Below are 15635 nucleotides of genomic sequence, written 5' to 3' on the forward strand. Positions count from 1 at the left end.
CCGACGAGGGCTGAGTGAGTGAGTGTGTGTGTTTCTGTGTGTGAGTGAGTGAGTGAGTGAGTGAGTGTGTCTGGGTGACAAGTGCTCTTGAAATGAACATATCGCAGTTAATAATAATAATAATAATAATCAGGCAGATAATAATAGTGATGATAATCCTTGCGTTTGATACGGCGCCTTTCGCGTCGGGAGGATGTCTCAAAGCGTTTCACGGCATTCACCGTAGAACGTAGGTGACCGTGTGTTCTCTTCCGAACGCGGCAGCCAAGCTCCCTTTAAACATCACACACAGTCTTGACAGATATGCACACACTCTTCGTTCCTTTTACACTTAAGCAAACGCTGTGAAACTCCGCAAGAGGTGTATATCTGTGTCTGTGGTGATGGCAGGAGGTGTGGGAACACTTTCTCAGGACCCCTTGTTGTTTTCGAACACCGCAATGTCTTTAAAAACCCCAGTGACGCATTCACACTGGGTTCAAAATACAGAAACCTTTCTGTCCTGAGCAAAGTGAGTGAGTGTTCAAAGAGAAACAGGCTGGGCTTGTTCACGCTGAGAATAAAGGCACAGACTGGGCTGATCTCACAAGAGCAAGAGGTTTTATATATTAAAAAACACAGCCTGATACAGCACAGATCAGTGCAGTGTGGGCTCACTGTGTGTCAATGTTAACATGGAGGTGCTTTTCAGCAATCGCTTTCGAACCGGTTTTGTGTCAGGAGCAGCTTTGCTCTGAACACTTCCTTTTTGTTTGTGGGACACTGCTGTGCGCAACTGGCTACCGCGTTTCGCCCACAAAACACACAGTCACTCCACTCCACAGTCCTGTAATGCGCTTTGAGAAGTCTCGACGACGTGATTAGGTGCTATATCGAATGCAAGGGTTATCAATTTAAAAAAAATGATTTCAATCTCACCTCTGGGTCAGCGCCAGGGAGAGAAAGAGGGGACAAGGCAAGGTTTACTTAACTTTCCAAATGTTTTCCTTTTAATGTTAACCACAGTTTACCTTTCTCTAATTCTGTTTCTGCTCTGTGCGTGCAATCAATCCCCCGAAAAAGATCCATCCCTGTCACCAGACATACACACAGACACGCACACACACACACACACACACACACACACTCCATCAAACCCGCACTGGTAATTAGCAGTTGGTGTAAAGCAACTTTGATTAAAGTAAACACACTGTACATTGCAGTGATCAACATCCCATTGCATTTCGTTGTTTCCATGTTAAAACTGGAGGAACGTGTGTGTGTGTGTCTGTGTGAAAACAAATGGTTTGCCGATGCTTCTGGAGACAGTTGCCTGGTGGATGTGATCACGTCTGCTTTTAATTGTACTGATTCATCACTTGGGCAATAAGAAGGGTAGTGTGCGTGTGTGTGAGAGCGAGAGAGAGAGAGAGAGGGAGAGAGAAGAGAGAAAGGGGAGGACAAGTTTATGAGGAGAGTGCGGGGGAGTGGGATTGATTTGGACAGCTCTTTTAAAAGAGTCAGCACAGACACGATAGGCCGATTGGCCTCGTTCTGTGCTGTATGATTCTATGAAAGAGGTGGGAGAGAATGAAGAGAGACCGGGTGAGAAAATGAGAGGGAGGAGAGAGAGAGAGAGCGACATAGAGGGTGAGAGTGCGTGAAGGAGAGCGGACAGTGAGAATGAGAGAGGAGAGGCAGAGAGAGAGAGAGTGAGTGAGTGAGTGAGAGATGGGGGAGAAAGAGCAAAGAGAGGGAGATATGGGGAGGGAGGTGGGGGGATGTGGGTGGGTGGAGAGAGAGAAAGAGAGAGACAAACAGCGAGAGAAAGAGCAAGAGAAGCGGGCGTGTTCCCTTGGGCTCTTGTCTTCAGTCGAGCTGTCCGGGTTGCCAATCGAGGTGCGGTTGGTGGCAGCATCTGTGCTTGGCATTTCCCCCCAGGAGTTGGGGGTGAGGGAGAGGGGGGGGCGGGGGGCTCTGGCAGCAATATTACGCAGGCGCAAACCACTGAACCGCCCCCCCCCCCCCCCCCCACCACTGCTCTTCATTCTCAACAGCTTTTCTTTAAACAGCTCAGCAATAAAAAGCAGAGGGGTTACAGATAAAGAGGGAGCCAAGTTTCTCGCTGTGTCTTTTAATATTAAAACAGACAGCGATCGATGCTGTGCGGACATTTCACTTTTCCATCGAGTCACGGAGGACGAGGGTGGGACGGGGATGTGGGGGGAGGGGGGCGTTGGGGTGGTGGGGGGAGAGAGAGAGAGAGAGCGAGAGCGAGAGGGGAATCAAAACAGCTCGGAGCGACCGGTTCGGGTTAACTAAAGAAATTATTTTCTTTTTAATATATGATAACGCTTTAGGGATCAACGCATGTTTTTAGCCCGAAAGGAAAGGCGAGCCAGGAGGAACGTCCATCCTCCATTCTCGCCCACCCCCTTCCTATAAATAACCCTCTCGGGGGTGTGTGTGTGTGTGTGCGTGTGCGTGCGTACGTGTGTGTTTGTGTGCACGTGATTTTGTAGCCGTGTGTGTTTGTGTGCAGGTGTGTGTGTGTGTGTTTGTGTGTGTGCGGGCATGTGACATTCGGCCAACATGTGTGTGAGGTACCAGGCCTGCAAACATGTGCGGGGGAGTGGGGGGGTGGCGGGAGTGGGGGGATGGGGTTTGGGGGGGGGGGGCGTTAATCCAGCGCAATCACTGATCTCCCAAATTAGCTGAAACCCCATCGAGAAGTGAGTGCGGATGTCCTGACTGAGTATATTTCCCCGTCGGTGACTTCATTTGGGGTGAGGATGGTTGACTTGGGGACGCCTCTGGGGGGATGGGGTGAGGGGGGTGGCGCTGTTCTTTATCCATCGCTCGGGGAATTTGGGGGAAAAACGGTGTTTCCGCACAAGTTCCCCAGGGACACGAGCGAGCCCAATGTACATGGTCTTCTCTTAAGGCCGCGCTTTGGGAGGTAAACCAGGGCCTTACCCCCCGGCATGAAGGGCGTTATATAACTGCAAGTTGTTGTTGTCGTTACTCCGCGTCTCAAGACCCTTCTCTTCGACCGCGCCTTCGAGTGGGGATCACCAGCTCGGGTGGGGATCTGTGACTGTCCAGCGCCTCGGGGACGTCCTCCTGACGTGAAAGGTGTCGCCTTAAACATCACGTGTTGTGGTCGTACCTGTTCAGGCAGAGCCTGAAGATCCTGTGGTTCTTATTTGAAAAGAGAAAGAAGGGACAGCAGGAGAGAAAGAAAGGAATAGAGAGGGTGAAGAGAGGACGGAGAGGGAAAAGAGAGGAGAGAGAGAGAGGGGGATGGGGTGGGGGTGGGGGGGGTGTAGTGGAGAAGAGGGAGAGGGGATTAGAGGGAAGAGCGAGAGAGAGAGAGAGAGAGTCTGACAAAGTTGAGTACATATTGCAGTGGAGGGAAGTTAGAGTACCATTCAGTTAACCTTTCCACAGGCAGGAGTTTATTTATGGGTTTGAAAAAAATGCCTTCAGGACGAAAGAAACCTTTGCGTAACTAACCAGCTAGCGTTCAGCTTCCTGCGATGGAGATATCCTGCGTGTGTGTGTGGTCGTCAAACAGATACAGTTCCAAGGGTGTATTGCCTAAATATTTGGGTGGGGGCGGAGGGATGGAAAACAAGAGTCTTATTATATATCTTTATAAATGACCGTAGCTACTTGCCCAGGAGGTTGGGGGGTGGGGGTGGGGGGGGTGGAGTGGGTGGTGGTGGGTTGGGGGGTGGGGAAGCTCCATCTGTCAGCAAAATTAGCTCTCGATGAGCCAAATGTTTAGCTGCGAGTGGTTAGGATCCTGGTCAGAATCAGCTGAAATGCATTCCTCGCCCCGGCCTTGATTATGGTGAGGAGCTGTGGGGATTTGCTCTCGGACGCCACGCATCAATGCAAGTTGTTGCTGCTGCTGCTGTTGTTGTTGTTGTTGTTTGCGTCGGTGCTATTTTGCGCCGTGCGCTGCACCAAGGAGAAGCGCTCGCGTTTCACCGCCCGGTGACACAGACGGCCTCAGGGTTAGGGTAAGGGATAACGGGAACGTGGGGAAGGTTGAGGGTGGGAGGGGAAAATTATTGTTCCGTTAGCATTCACTCGGTCAGCAAAAGGGATGGACTGAAGCTGTTTGATACCCTTTTCCGTCCAAGCGCCTCGGTACGTCCCTCCCGATGCGATGCAAATGGCATTTGCCGTTGTTGTTGTTGTTGTTGCTTGTGGGCAGCCCGCGAATTGGCTGTTGCGTTCTCCCCCGAAACAAGCGGTCACCCTCGACGCTGAAACCCAAGTGAAGGGCTTTGAGGGGTCCTCCTGCCCGCGATCAGGCACGGTTTTAAGCGTGAAATCTCTGCGCAGTCCAATATTTGTATTGACCTTAAAATTGTGCACGGTTTCTCACGGAAGAGAGAGAGAGAGAGAGAGAGTTCCCGCGGCCGTTCGTAAAGGCGTTCCCGTGCGTGGGCGTGATGGGAAATGAACCGATGGCGGGCGGAGGGCGTCCTCGAGACCCGGTCGACGGCCGGGAGCCTCCAAGAGACCCCTTTTGCCGAGGGCCTCGGAGCTCGGCGGTGTGCGAGACGCACGGTAAACCTCACGTCTCAGCCGTGTCGGTCGGGACCGGACATTTAACATGACTTCAACGCAAGGCGTGGGTCGCGTCAAACCTGCGCGCGAGGTTTAGCTGTGGAGCCGCTCGTCCCTCAAAAAAAGGCCGGTAACGCTCAAAACGGATCCTTTTTCCTTTTCTCTCCTCCAGGTTGTTTTTTTTCACTCCGCGCCATCGCTTTCGGATTCGTCCCCCAACCTCCCCCCAACCCTCCCACACCCCACACCTTCCACCCCCCCCCCCCCACTCCACACCCGGTTGGCTCCGTCGCCTGCTGATCAATAACCCCACCATCACCCCCACCCCACTCCCACACCCGGTTGGCTCCGTCGCCTGCTGATCAATAACCCCACCACCACCCCCACCCCACTCCCACACCCGGTTGGCTCCGTCGCCTGCTGATCAATAACCCCACCACCACCCCCCACCATCACCCGCCGGACTTCACGATGGTTCGGATGACCTCCGACCTCCAGGGAAGGGATCGCCAACGAGAAGGGGCGATAGTGAGCCTTACTGCTGTGTGGTGACCCCCTCCCCAAACTGCCCCCCCACCACCCCCCTTCCACCACCACCACCACCACCTCCTCCCTCACCGGCACAGAGACACTTGATGTCCACAGTGTTTTCGGAGTCTTCGAGGGAGGGAGAGATGGAATGATTTGCCCCAATCGTGTCGGTGTCTGACATTTGAGCGAGGAAGCCATAAAGGGTTGAGGGAGAGGGAGCAGGAGGAGGAAGAGGAGGTGGGGGGGGGGGGCATGGCCAAAGCCTCGGTCAGGTTCCAACGATTCCTCCGGCGCACGCCAATCCTCTTCCTTTTCCTCACCGTGGCCTACCTCATGGCCGGCAGCCTCTTGCTCCTGCAGCGCTCGGGTTTCTCCATCCAGCTAGGCCCTCGAGGGGCTTCCAACGGCCTGTCCTCCCCCAGCAGCGCCCCCAAGAACCCTTTCCTGGAACCCCGCAGGGTGCGGGGGGACGCAGTCCAATGCAGGGCTCCCCAGGCATGGGGCGATACAGCCACCAGCAAAGGAGGAGGCGGCGGAGGCAGGAGGTTTGGGCCTCGTTGGCTCATATCAGGCCACTCGGAGTTGAGGCCTCTAAGAAGGAGGTGGTTCCACAGCTTTGGGAAGGACCAAGAGCCCAGGCAAGGACCCCAGATCGGGACGGTGAAGAAGACAACGGGAAGCAAAGGTATGGTGACTCCCTCCAAACAGGAAAGCTTTCTTTTTTTTCTAATTCCCTCGCTTTCCTGCTCCCTCCCTTGCCTCCTTCGAGGTCCATCTCAAGACCCTCCTCTGTGACCGCACCTTCCTACCACCCAACCCTCCCCTGCCCTGCCCCTCGGCCACCCCCGCCCCCACCCGATCCTAAACCCCAGCTCTGGTCCAAATCCTTGACGGGTCCAGCGCCTTGGGACGGTCCTCCCGACGTGAAAGTCGCCGTCCAAATGCAAGTTATCGCGGTTGTCGAGAGAGGGAGCTCTCCGGGTCTGAGCCACGGGCCACCAGCCGCTTGCAAAAACTGCCGGCTTCTCACAAGTAAAAGGGCGTTGGCCACTGCGTCGAAATATTTGCCCCGAAAAAAAATGCTAAAGGGTTTTACAGAGCACATTCTGAACATCTCCTTTCGATGACAGATTTAGTGGATTAATTGGCATTCACCACGGCGGATTAAAAGCTTTCTTGATGGCGTTTTAATTATCTCTAATAAGCCTTTAACTCATTACTAATTTGGTAAATGGTGTAACGATTTGTCATTTCGGCCCGTTGGCATTTAAAGTGCGCTGTTACAAATTGGGTGCCCATAAAAGTGACACTTGGACAGAGCTAAACCCCCTCCGGTCCAGAAACCCCCCCCTGTGGTCCCCTCCCTCTGTGATTCCTGTGTCTCACTCATTTTCGAGAGGGGATTGGGATGGGTTCCTGAGGACGATGGGGCCATGAGGTTACGTCAAAGACAGGGGCTCAGACTGAACGGCCATTTGCAACCCCGCTCAATCCCCCATTCCTCTCAACGGCGAGCTATTTGGTTTTTAGTTGGTTAGACTCGAGCCGTTACTCCCCCCACCAACGCACACTCTGGGGTCCCCCCAAGCCTTGGCTCTTGCCACCCTGCGCCCCAGCACTTCCCGGGAAGTAGGTAAGCAGGATGGGTGCCTCCAGGGAGAGAGAGAGGGTACGCATTCCATTCCAACAACCGGTCTCTGGAATTTCCATGTGCAGGTGGGATACCTGGAATACCTTGGATACTCTTAACGCACGGTGATGGGTTTCCTCATGTGTCAGACACTTGGCAGACCGGCCCCACCTTCCGCCCACCCCACCTCCCCCCCGCCACCTCCCCCCCACCCCCCCTTAAAAAAAGTGTCTGGAATATTTAATAATAATAATCCTTGCACTTGATGTAACCCTCGTTGAGACGTCTCAAAGCGCTTCGCATAATACAGTGTAAGGTGAGTGGACCGTATATATTGTGGGCGAAACACGGCTGCCAATTGCGCGCCCGGCAGCGTCCCCGCAAACGGTCGTGGAATCGAGTGACCGTTTATTATTATTATTTTGATTATCATTTGAGCCGTTCGAATAGGAGGGGGGTGGGGGGGCGTGGGGGTGGGGGTGGGGTGTGCGGGGGGTGTGAAATCGCCCCTTTGAGAAGCAGCTCCGGCTTCGTAACCCCCAGCGCGATTCAGCCGAGCGGCGGTGGGGGTTTGAGCGAGCGAGCGAGCAAAGCTGCGCCACAGCCCCGTCTGCGTCGGGCTGACATTTAAAGACGACGCATTCATCATCTACTGAGTAATGACTTTGCCGCTCAGTAACAGCAGGGAACAGACTGAGCGAGCGACCGAGGCCAGCTGTCTGCGCTCGAAAATGATGTTTGAATTATTCTGAACAGCCAAAACTCACCTGGAAACTTTGTCGAGCTTCAGCGTTAAATTGCACAGATCATCTCTCTCCCTTTTTTTTTTCTCGCTCTCTCTCTCTCTCTCTCGCCACCTACGTTCTATCTCTTTTTCACTCTTTGTCGCTCTCTCTCTCTCTCCTTCTCCCTCCGCGTCCCTTTTTCTTGCTGTCTATCTATCTTTCTCTGTCTTTCTGTGTCTTTCTCTTTACTTTCTTTTTTCCGTTCATTCTTTTGTTCGTTTTTTCGTACGTTAGTTCTTTCTTTTTTTCTCTCTCTCTCTCTCTTTCCCATTCCCTTCCTCTGCCTCCACCCTTAACACCAACACGAATGCAGCAACATCAACAGCAACTTGCACTTGTATAGCGTCCTTCACGTGGGGTGGGATCCCAGAGCGATTGTGTGACATATCGTGCAGAAGCTTATTTGTCTCTTTACTTCCAGCCACGCACATCGGATGCTTTAGGGATGACTCCAAAGAGAGAGCTTTGAAAGGAGCCGTGTTTTACGACTTCCACAAAATGACAGTGTCGCAGTGTCAGGACAGCTGTGCGGAGAGGTAAAGAGGAGCTTCTGTGTCTCAACTTCTAATGTCTCTCTTTTTTCTGTCTCTCTCTCTCTCACTATCTCTCTCTTTACCCTCTCTCTATCTCTCTCTTTCCCCTCTCTGCTCTTCTCCCTCTCTCTCTCTCCCTCTCTCTCTCTCCTCTCTCTTCTCCTCGTTCCTCCCGTTTCTTACAGTCTAACCTCACGTTTAAATAATAATCCTTGCATTTGATATATAGCGGCTCAATGCGTCGTTGAGACTGTAATCTACTGTAACGTGCAGTGACTGTGTGTTTTTTGGGGGCGAGGAACTGCGGAGTAAGGAGACTTGCCTAAGGTTTCGCCCCGGCCCGGGAATCGAACCCGGATCCTCTCGCTTGCGAGGCGAGCACGCGCTAACCGATACGTTTGCGTTCGCAGCGGTTACCTCTACGCCGGCGTGGAATACGGCGCGGAATGTCACTGCGGCAATCACCTCACCGCTCCCAACGCCAGAGAGGAGGACTGCAACATGGAGTGTAAAGGGGAGAAGCTCTCGGCTTGCGGTGGAGTCAACAGGATCTCAGTGTATCGCGTGGAGGACCTCAGACCCAGTAACAAGCGATGTACGTCCTTTCCTTTGGGGGAATCTGTATCGCGGGATAAAACGCATTTACGACTTCATTGTGTTTATAGGCCAGAATTGTGGAGTCCTGTAGCTCAGCGGTTAGAGCAATCGCCTTGCAAGCGAGAGACCTGGGTTCGATTCCCGGCCGGGGCGAAACCTTGGGCGAGTTCCCTTACTCCACACACGCGCCTGATAATAATCCCTCAAGAAAATAAAGCAATGATAAATTGGTCACTTCAAACCACGACTGTTTGTGGGGGACACACTGCTGGTGCGCAATTGGCTGCCGCGTTTCGCCCACAAATATGCGGTCAATTCACTTTACAGCATATCCTGTGAAGCGCTTTGAGACGTCTCGATGAGGTGATGAGGCAGAGGGTTGTTTTATTGTAAGTAAAAGTGAGGGTTTCCGTTGCTTCAGACAGGAATGTTCTCTATCGAGGCTGTTTCAAGGTGCCCGGTAACCTGACCGCCACTTTCCCCGTCTCCTCGGCGCAGTCGAACCTCACGGTGGCCAAGTGCACGGAATTCTGCACCAAAGAGGTAGGTGGACTGACTGAGCCAAAGGCCTGAAATTCCCACACAGTTTCAGTCCCTTCTTTGGTTCGAAAGTGTAATGCGGGTCAGAGCCACGGGACCTTTGAGCTCCTACAGTTTAGGCCGACGCTACAGTAGGTCGCTGAGACGTTAAACCGAGGAACCCCGTCAGACGGTTTGCCCGCAATAACGTCCCGCAAACAGGCGTGAAATGATCGGCCGATTTCGTCTGGTGTGGGGTGGGGGGGAGCGGGGGAAATTGACAGCAAGGACAACGGCGGGGGGAGAGAGAGAGCGAGAGCGAGAAACTCTTACTTAAATCGTGCCGCTGAGTCTTTTAACGCCCTCTCGAAAAGGGCACAGACTGGTAAAACCGGACGACACGGCCTGCGATTGAAGCGGGTGGGGGTGGGGGGTGAATTCAGAACAAATCTACTTTTCCGTGAGAGAGTAGCAACTGATGGAACGAGGGGCTCTCCAGGGAAGCAGAAAGTCCCGATTCTTTCAACGACAATTTAGATAGATTTCTGTTAGGAAATAATATCGCGGGATGCAGTTTGGGGACACGATGTGTGAGTGCGACTGCCAGGATGGTGGACGACGAACCGGATGGCCCTTGGTATCCTTGGTCGGCCGGCAAATTCTTTTGTTCTCACTGTTTGTCTGGATATGGATTTGAGTCCCATTAATGGAGCGCAGTCAGTCAGCGCTGCGCGCCAGACCACTCTGTCTCTCGCTTTGTGGACAATCACATATTCCACAGCGGCAACTGAAAACCGAAGGCTCATTCCTCTTAAGCTGAGTGCCGGCCCGATCTCCTCTGCTTCCACCGTTGATAAATGTCTCCACGGCGGGTTTGTGCAGGGGGGGGGGTGTGTGGGGGGGAAATGAAAACCAAATCACTTGAGAAACTCAATTCCCTTCCCTGTCGAGAATTTTGACGCGGCAGTTTTCCGGCCAGGCGAAAAAAAAATTCATGACCTGACAGATTTAATGGAATATTCTATTATGATCTTTCCCGGTTAAAATAAAACTTAACTCTGATTGATGGTGGGCCCGGGTAAATTAAGTCAAATGTCGGAACAGTGCAGATAAATAATGGAGAGGTAGGGGATGGATTTAGGTCTGTTAATAACCTTGCGAACACAATCTGGGGAGCGCAGTTAGGAAGCGGTTAGCCCGCTCGCCTCGCCAGCGAGGGGACCCGGGTTCGATTCCCAGCTCGGCAGGTCGACATCTTAGGCAAGTTTCCTTACTCCACGCGCCTCTGTGCACCGAGCAGAACCCGGTTGGTTGTCAGTTGATTGGCGGATTGCTTTCCGGAGGTAATCATTCCTTCAAAAGTAACTTAACCAATTAATAATTTGGTCCCTCATTCCACGACACTGCTGTGTGCAATTGGCTGCTGCGTTTTGCCCACATAATATACTCAACCCACTTGACAGTATATTCTGTGAAGCCCTTTGAAACGTCGCGGAATAAATCAAGTGTAAGCATTTTTATTATTATTATATTATAATCTGACTTTGAAACCGTTGCCCTTAAACTCGCAATGACGTTCACTGTTCCAGTGACGTTCACTCTCAATGCTATAAACAGACGCAGAAAAAAGCTCCCAGAGGAGCCGAACAAATCCATTGTAAGCTTCACCTTCAGACAAATGGTCGACGCCTTCTGAAAGCATCGTTCGCCCCTCCGAAGGGTTAATGTTCGCAGTGAATAAACCATTCTAAGCGGCAGCAAGTCGTTCCAACTTAGCTTCGCCATCAATGCGCGGCATTGTAGGGTTTTCCCCCGCCCCTCCTGAAGTCCGAATAATCCCTCGTGCTTCAAAGCTAACTGGGCATTGAACCCGGGCTTTCATAAAATTAAAGGCTTCTTCGAGGATTCTGGCAAAACAGCCTATTATGCCTCCGTACTTTAAATTCAGTCGGCGAGGCTGCCTGCCCGGTTGGCATTCAGTTAAAAACTTCCGAGGGGTTGCTGGGTGCTCAGTGGAAGTAATCTGTCAAACTTGGAATCTAAAACTTGCACATTTTGGCTGTTTTTACCCTTGGGTGTGTGTGTGTGTGTGTGTGTGTGTGAGTGTGCGTGTATTTGTGTGTAGGAGGAGGTGTGTGTGCGAGTGTGTATGCGTGTGAGTGTGCGTGGATACGTGCGTGTGTGTGTGTAGATACACTTGTGTAGACATTTGTGTATACATGTGTGTACGTGTATACCCAAGTGTGTGTATACACGTGTCTAGTGTGTGCATGTGTGTGTGTGTGTGTGTGCATATATACGTGAGTAGGTGAGTCTGTGTACACGTGAGTAGGTGTGTGTGTGTGTATTACACATATGTGTAGATGTATGTATGTGTACGCGTGTATGGCCTGGGGTTGGGGGAGAGAGTCTGGTGCTAATTTCATGTCCGTTTCCCCCCCACTGCCCCGCCCCACCCCATCCTCTCCCCCCGCCCGCCCCGGCAGGAGTTCCCGCTCGCTGTGCTCAGGAGGACGGAATGCTACTGCGGGTTTCCCACCCTCGGCTTCACGCTGCACCAGACCGAGAGCGACTGGCTGTGCGGCAAACTTCCCGGCGAGGCTCCGGCACAGCTCCTGGGCAACGAGGATTACTGCGCCATTTATCAGACTCCCGTGCAAGGTGACAACTCAGCGCCTCCCGGCTCAGCCTGACTGCCAGACCCGCGCTCGCCTACTTTGAAGGCACGTCTCAAGACCCTCCTCTTCCACCGCGCCTTCGGTCACCTTCCTACCCCTACCCTCCCCACCCTCCGCCCCTCCTGGTCCCAACCCCCAGCCAGGGTCCAAATCCCTGTCCGACCAGCGCCTTGGGACGTCCTGAGATCAGATTGGACCAAAGGGTGGGTTTCTTCATCCCACCCACACCTCACCCACCGCCCTCCCCACACACACACACCCCCACCCCCACCTCCCAACCCTGCATTAGAAATCACCGCATGCTCCCTCCCTCCCTCCCTCCCTCCNGAGAGAGCGAGTGAATCACTCACCGCTGAGTCGGGAGAGAAAAGCAAAAATCGTGCAACGACACAAAATGTCTCCCTCCGCTCCTTTCCAGACACCCGCTGCACGGACAGGAAGTTCCTACAGACCCGGGCGAAGATCATGGTGGCTCTCTCCAGCTTCCCGGGGGCTGGCAATACGTGGGTTCGGCATTTGATCGAACACGCCACGGGCTACTACACCGGCAGCTACTATTTCGACGGGACGCTCTACAACAAAGGTACCCGTCGCCGCACACGCCACACGGGGGTAGAGAGAAAATAATAACATAACCCCTCGCCTTTTGTCACAGCGCCCGATCACGTCGTCGAGACGTCTCAAAGCGCCTCCCGGGGTTTTCGTCGCAAAAAAGCGCGTAATGTCGCCAGTTCGCTCACAGCGGCGTCCAGCAAACAGCCGTGGCCAGCTTTACCCACCCCTTCCCGGTAAAATCCCGCGAGGGGCCTTCGCGAGGTCACCCTTCAACGTGAAACGCCGGCTCGCGCAGGGAGTGACGTCGGCAGCGATCCGAGGACCCGGAAGCGCTGAACGGTGGCCATTTTTATTTTTAGTCTCCGCTCTTAAGGCGAGACGTGAGCTGACGGGGCGCCAAAGGGTCGTAACGGTGGGGAGGGCGAAGGGTGGGCATTTATCCGAACGAGACGGGCTGGTCTCCGGCGGTGCCCTCTCGTGCCCTGGCATTGTTGCCTAAGCGCTCCGAGACGCTACCCTGTGTGGAGGGCCCTCTATATAAGTGCAAGTTGTTGTTGTTGTCGTTGGACATTTTCCTTTGCTCTCACCGCTAGGCTTCCGGGGGGAGAAGGACTACTGGAAAAGCGGCCGGACGATCTGCGTCAAAACCCACGAGAGCGGCAAACGGGAAATCCAAACCTTCGACGCAGCCATCTTGCTGATCAGGAACCCTTACAAGGCCCTGATGGCGGAGTATAACAGGAAGCGAGCCGGTCACCTGGGCTACGCCTCTGAACACCACTGGAAGAGCCAAGGTGAGCTGCAATACCGAGAACTGGGGCCTTGAATCCACGACCTTCTGACTCGGAGGCGAGAGCGCTACGGGCCGAGCCGCGGGCTGACATACTGAGGCCAGGCGTGACTTTATGGAGCTTCCCAGTGTGAGGGGGAGCCGGTGAGGGCTCAGAGTTTATCTGAACATAAGAATTTGCTGGACAAAGGAGGACCAAGGTCCATTCCTGGCAGTCAGTCACCCTCCAAGCGCATGTCATTTGATACAGCGCCTTATCACGTCTCAAAGCCCTTCACAGGATACATTGTAAAGCGAATTGACTGTATGTTTTGTGGGCGAAACGCGGCAGCCAATGGCGCACAGCGACGTCCCACAAAACAGTCGTGGAGTAAGGAAACTTGCCCAAAGTTTCGCCCCGCCTGGCCAGGAATCGAACCCGGGTCCTCTCGCTTGCGCTTCTCAGCACTGAACTACAGGCCTCCACTGTGGTTTTTTTTCTCTCTCTGCAGAATGGCCGGAGTTCGTGAACACCTACGCCTCCTGGTGGGCCTCGCACACGCTGGAGTGGCTGAGGCAGGGCAGGCGAGTGCTGGTGGTTCACTATGAGGAGCTGAAGAGGAACCTGCTGGGGGAGCTGCGGAGGATGGTGGGCTTCCTGCAGCTCAGCGTCCCCGAGGAGCGTCTGCTGTGCGTGGAGAGCCATCGCGACGGCAACTTCAAACGCTCCGGGCGCCGGCAGAAGGACTTCGACCCCTTCACGCCCGACATGAAGGCCACCATCGACGGCTACATAATGGCCGTGGACGGTGAGCTCAGGGAAAGGAACTTCACCGGGCTGCCGCAGGAGTACCTGCCCAGGTGAGGGAGGGGTGGGAGGGCAGGCGGGGTGAGGGGGTGAGGGGTGAGGGGTAGGGGGGAGGGGGGGCGGGCTTCACCACGAAAGGCTTTAACCCCCGAGATGCCGTGAGGACGGAGGCTACCTGCTGTGGTCATGAGAACCCAAGAATTTGCTAGGCAGAAGAAGACCAAAGTCCGTGCAGTTTGCCTTCCACCATCCTGATGTCAGGGGTTGAAATCAAGACTCCGCCCACCCCCCCACCACCAACAACCTCCCCAAACCTCCCCCACCCCCCCGTTTCCCCCAATCACCAACCCTCCAAACCCCCCCCCCCACCACCGTGATGTAGGGGAGGGAAATAAACCCTGGAATTCGGGCCTCACAAGCCAATGGACCATTCCATAGGTAAGCCAAGGCTCTCTCCACTCCCAGTCAGACTCACGTGTTTATACGTTAGCGAATGATGTTATTTACTTATTAATATAGTTTAACGGTGCACAAACTTATTTTTTTTGTGACTACACCCAGACGCACAGTGTTTGGTTCGATGGCTTGCGGTAGGACACAAAACTTGTAAATGGGGCTGGGGGTAGTGGGGTGTGTGTGTGTGTGTGTGGTGGGAGGGGATGGTTCAGTCAAGGCCAGAATTATTCTTGTTCTGGAGTTTGCAAGCAAGAGATCCAGCAGCGTTTGATGGGCAAGGACCAACTAAGCGCTTAAATAAAATATGAGGCTGTTTGTGTTTGTTCTGCAAAGACGAGAAGCTGAGGAGGAAATGTACGTAGATTTGAGGGCAAAGAGGGAGTCGGGGAGTGTGGCTGTTGGAGGTTATGAAATGTGATTTTATTCATACAAGAGCAGCTCGAGTTCTCCTCGTTGAAGCGGAACAATATCTGGAATAGTGTGGTGTAAACCCTGACACCCTTTCCCCCCACCCCGTCCCACCACCCCAGCACCCCCACCCCCTCCCCTCAGCCCTCCGCCCCCGGTCAATGTGTGAAGTCCGGTCAACATGTGTCCCCTTGTTCTGGATTCTGTCGCCACATAAACAGAGAGAGAGAGAGACTTCTCACCCCCTCTTGTCGTTCATGTTATATCTCGTCGGCTGATCTGAGCTGTCGAAAGGAAGCACAGTCACTCTCACACTTAGAGCACCCGTTAAGCATCAGTTTCACGGTCTGTCCGGACGCTTGTTACTCCGCACTCCTGCGATGAGAGGTATTTTGATTGACTCGCTGCGTAAATTCGGGTGAACAATGGCTCGAGACGACATGAGCAACGACAACAAATAACACTTGGAGAGCGCCCTTCACGTCGGAAAAAGACATCTTCTCTTGTCGCAAGTCTGAGGAGCGTCAGAATATGCGAGCGTCTGGGATTTAAGGTTAGCTTCTCACTAGGTTTAACACGTAGAGAGAGAGAGAGAGGGTCTCACTTACGTAAGTCCAGAGACATTGGGGTTTGTCCTTTTGTACCGGAAAAGAGTTTATTTTTGTACAATGCATTTTTGTACAGCGGCTTTGAATTGTGTACAACCAAGTAGAAATAAACATTTTGCAAAGAAAAAAAAAACAAAAACAAAATGGAAGCTTTCCTTTGTCTTGAAAAGCGAGGCGTTAAAAGCACCGTCACGC

General features: G+C 53.3%; 1 protein-coding gene across 1 annotated transcript; it reads left to right on the forward strand.

Moving 5' to 3' along the window:
• Window positions 1-5188: 5188 nt before the first annotated feature.
• LOC103180703 (WSC domain-containing protein 1) lies at window positions 5189-14025 on the forward strand. The gene is made up of 8 exons (XM_007896689.2): window positions 5189-5779; window positions 7931-8045; window positions 8453-8637; window positions 9061-9182; window positions 11645-11819; window positions 12255-12419; window positions 12985-13185; window positions 13673-14025. The coding sequence occupies exons 1-8, from the start codon at window positions 5347-5349 to the stop codon at window positions 14023-14025; spliced, it is 1749 nt and encodes a 582-aa protein (XP_007894880.2). The 5' UTR covers window positions 5189-5346.
• The last annotated feature ends 1610 nt before the right edge of the window (window positions 14026-15635 follow it).

Source organism: Callorhinchus milii, unplaced genomic scaffold (genome assembly GCF_018977255.1).
Source record: "Callorhinchus milii isolate IMCB2004 unplaced genomic scaffold, IMCB_Cmil_1.0 Scaffold10, whole genome shotgun sequence".
In the NCBI taxonomy this organism is placed as follows: Eukaryota; Metazoa; Chordata; class Chondrichthyes; order Chimaeriformes; family Callorhinchidae; genus Callorhinchus; species Callorhinchus milii.

Bases quoted from the DNA above. Each gene is read 5' to 3' on its own strand.
- LOC103180703 (XM_007896689.2), top strand. From the start codon at position 5,347: ATGGCCAAAGCCTCGGTCAGGTTCCAACGATTCCTCCGGCGCACGCCA. The intron at 9,183-11,644 runs GTAGGTGGACTG...CCGCCCCGGCAG, and splicing joins CGGAATTCTGCACCAAAGAG to GAGTTCCCGCTCGCTGTGCT. The intron at 12,420-12,984 runs GTACCCGTCGCC...TCTCACCGCTAG, and splicing joins CGGGACGCTCTACAACAAAG to GCTTCCGGGGGGAGAAGGAC.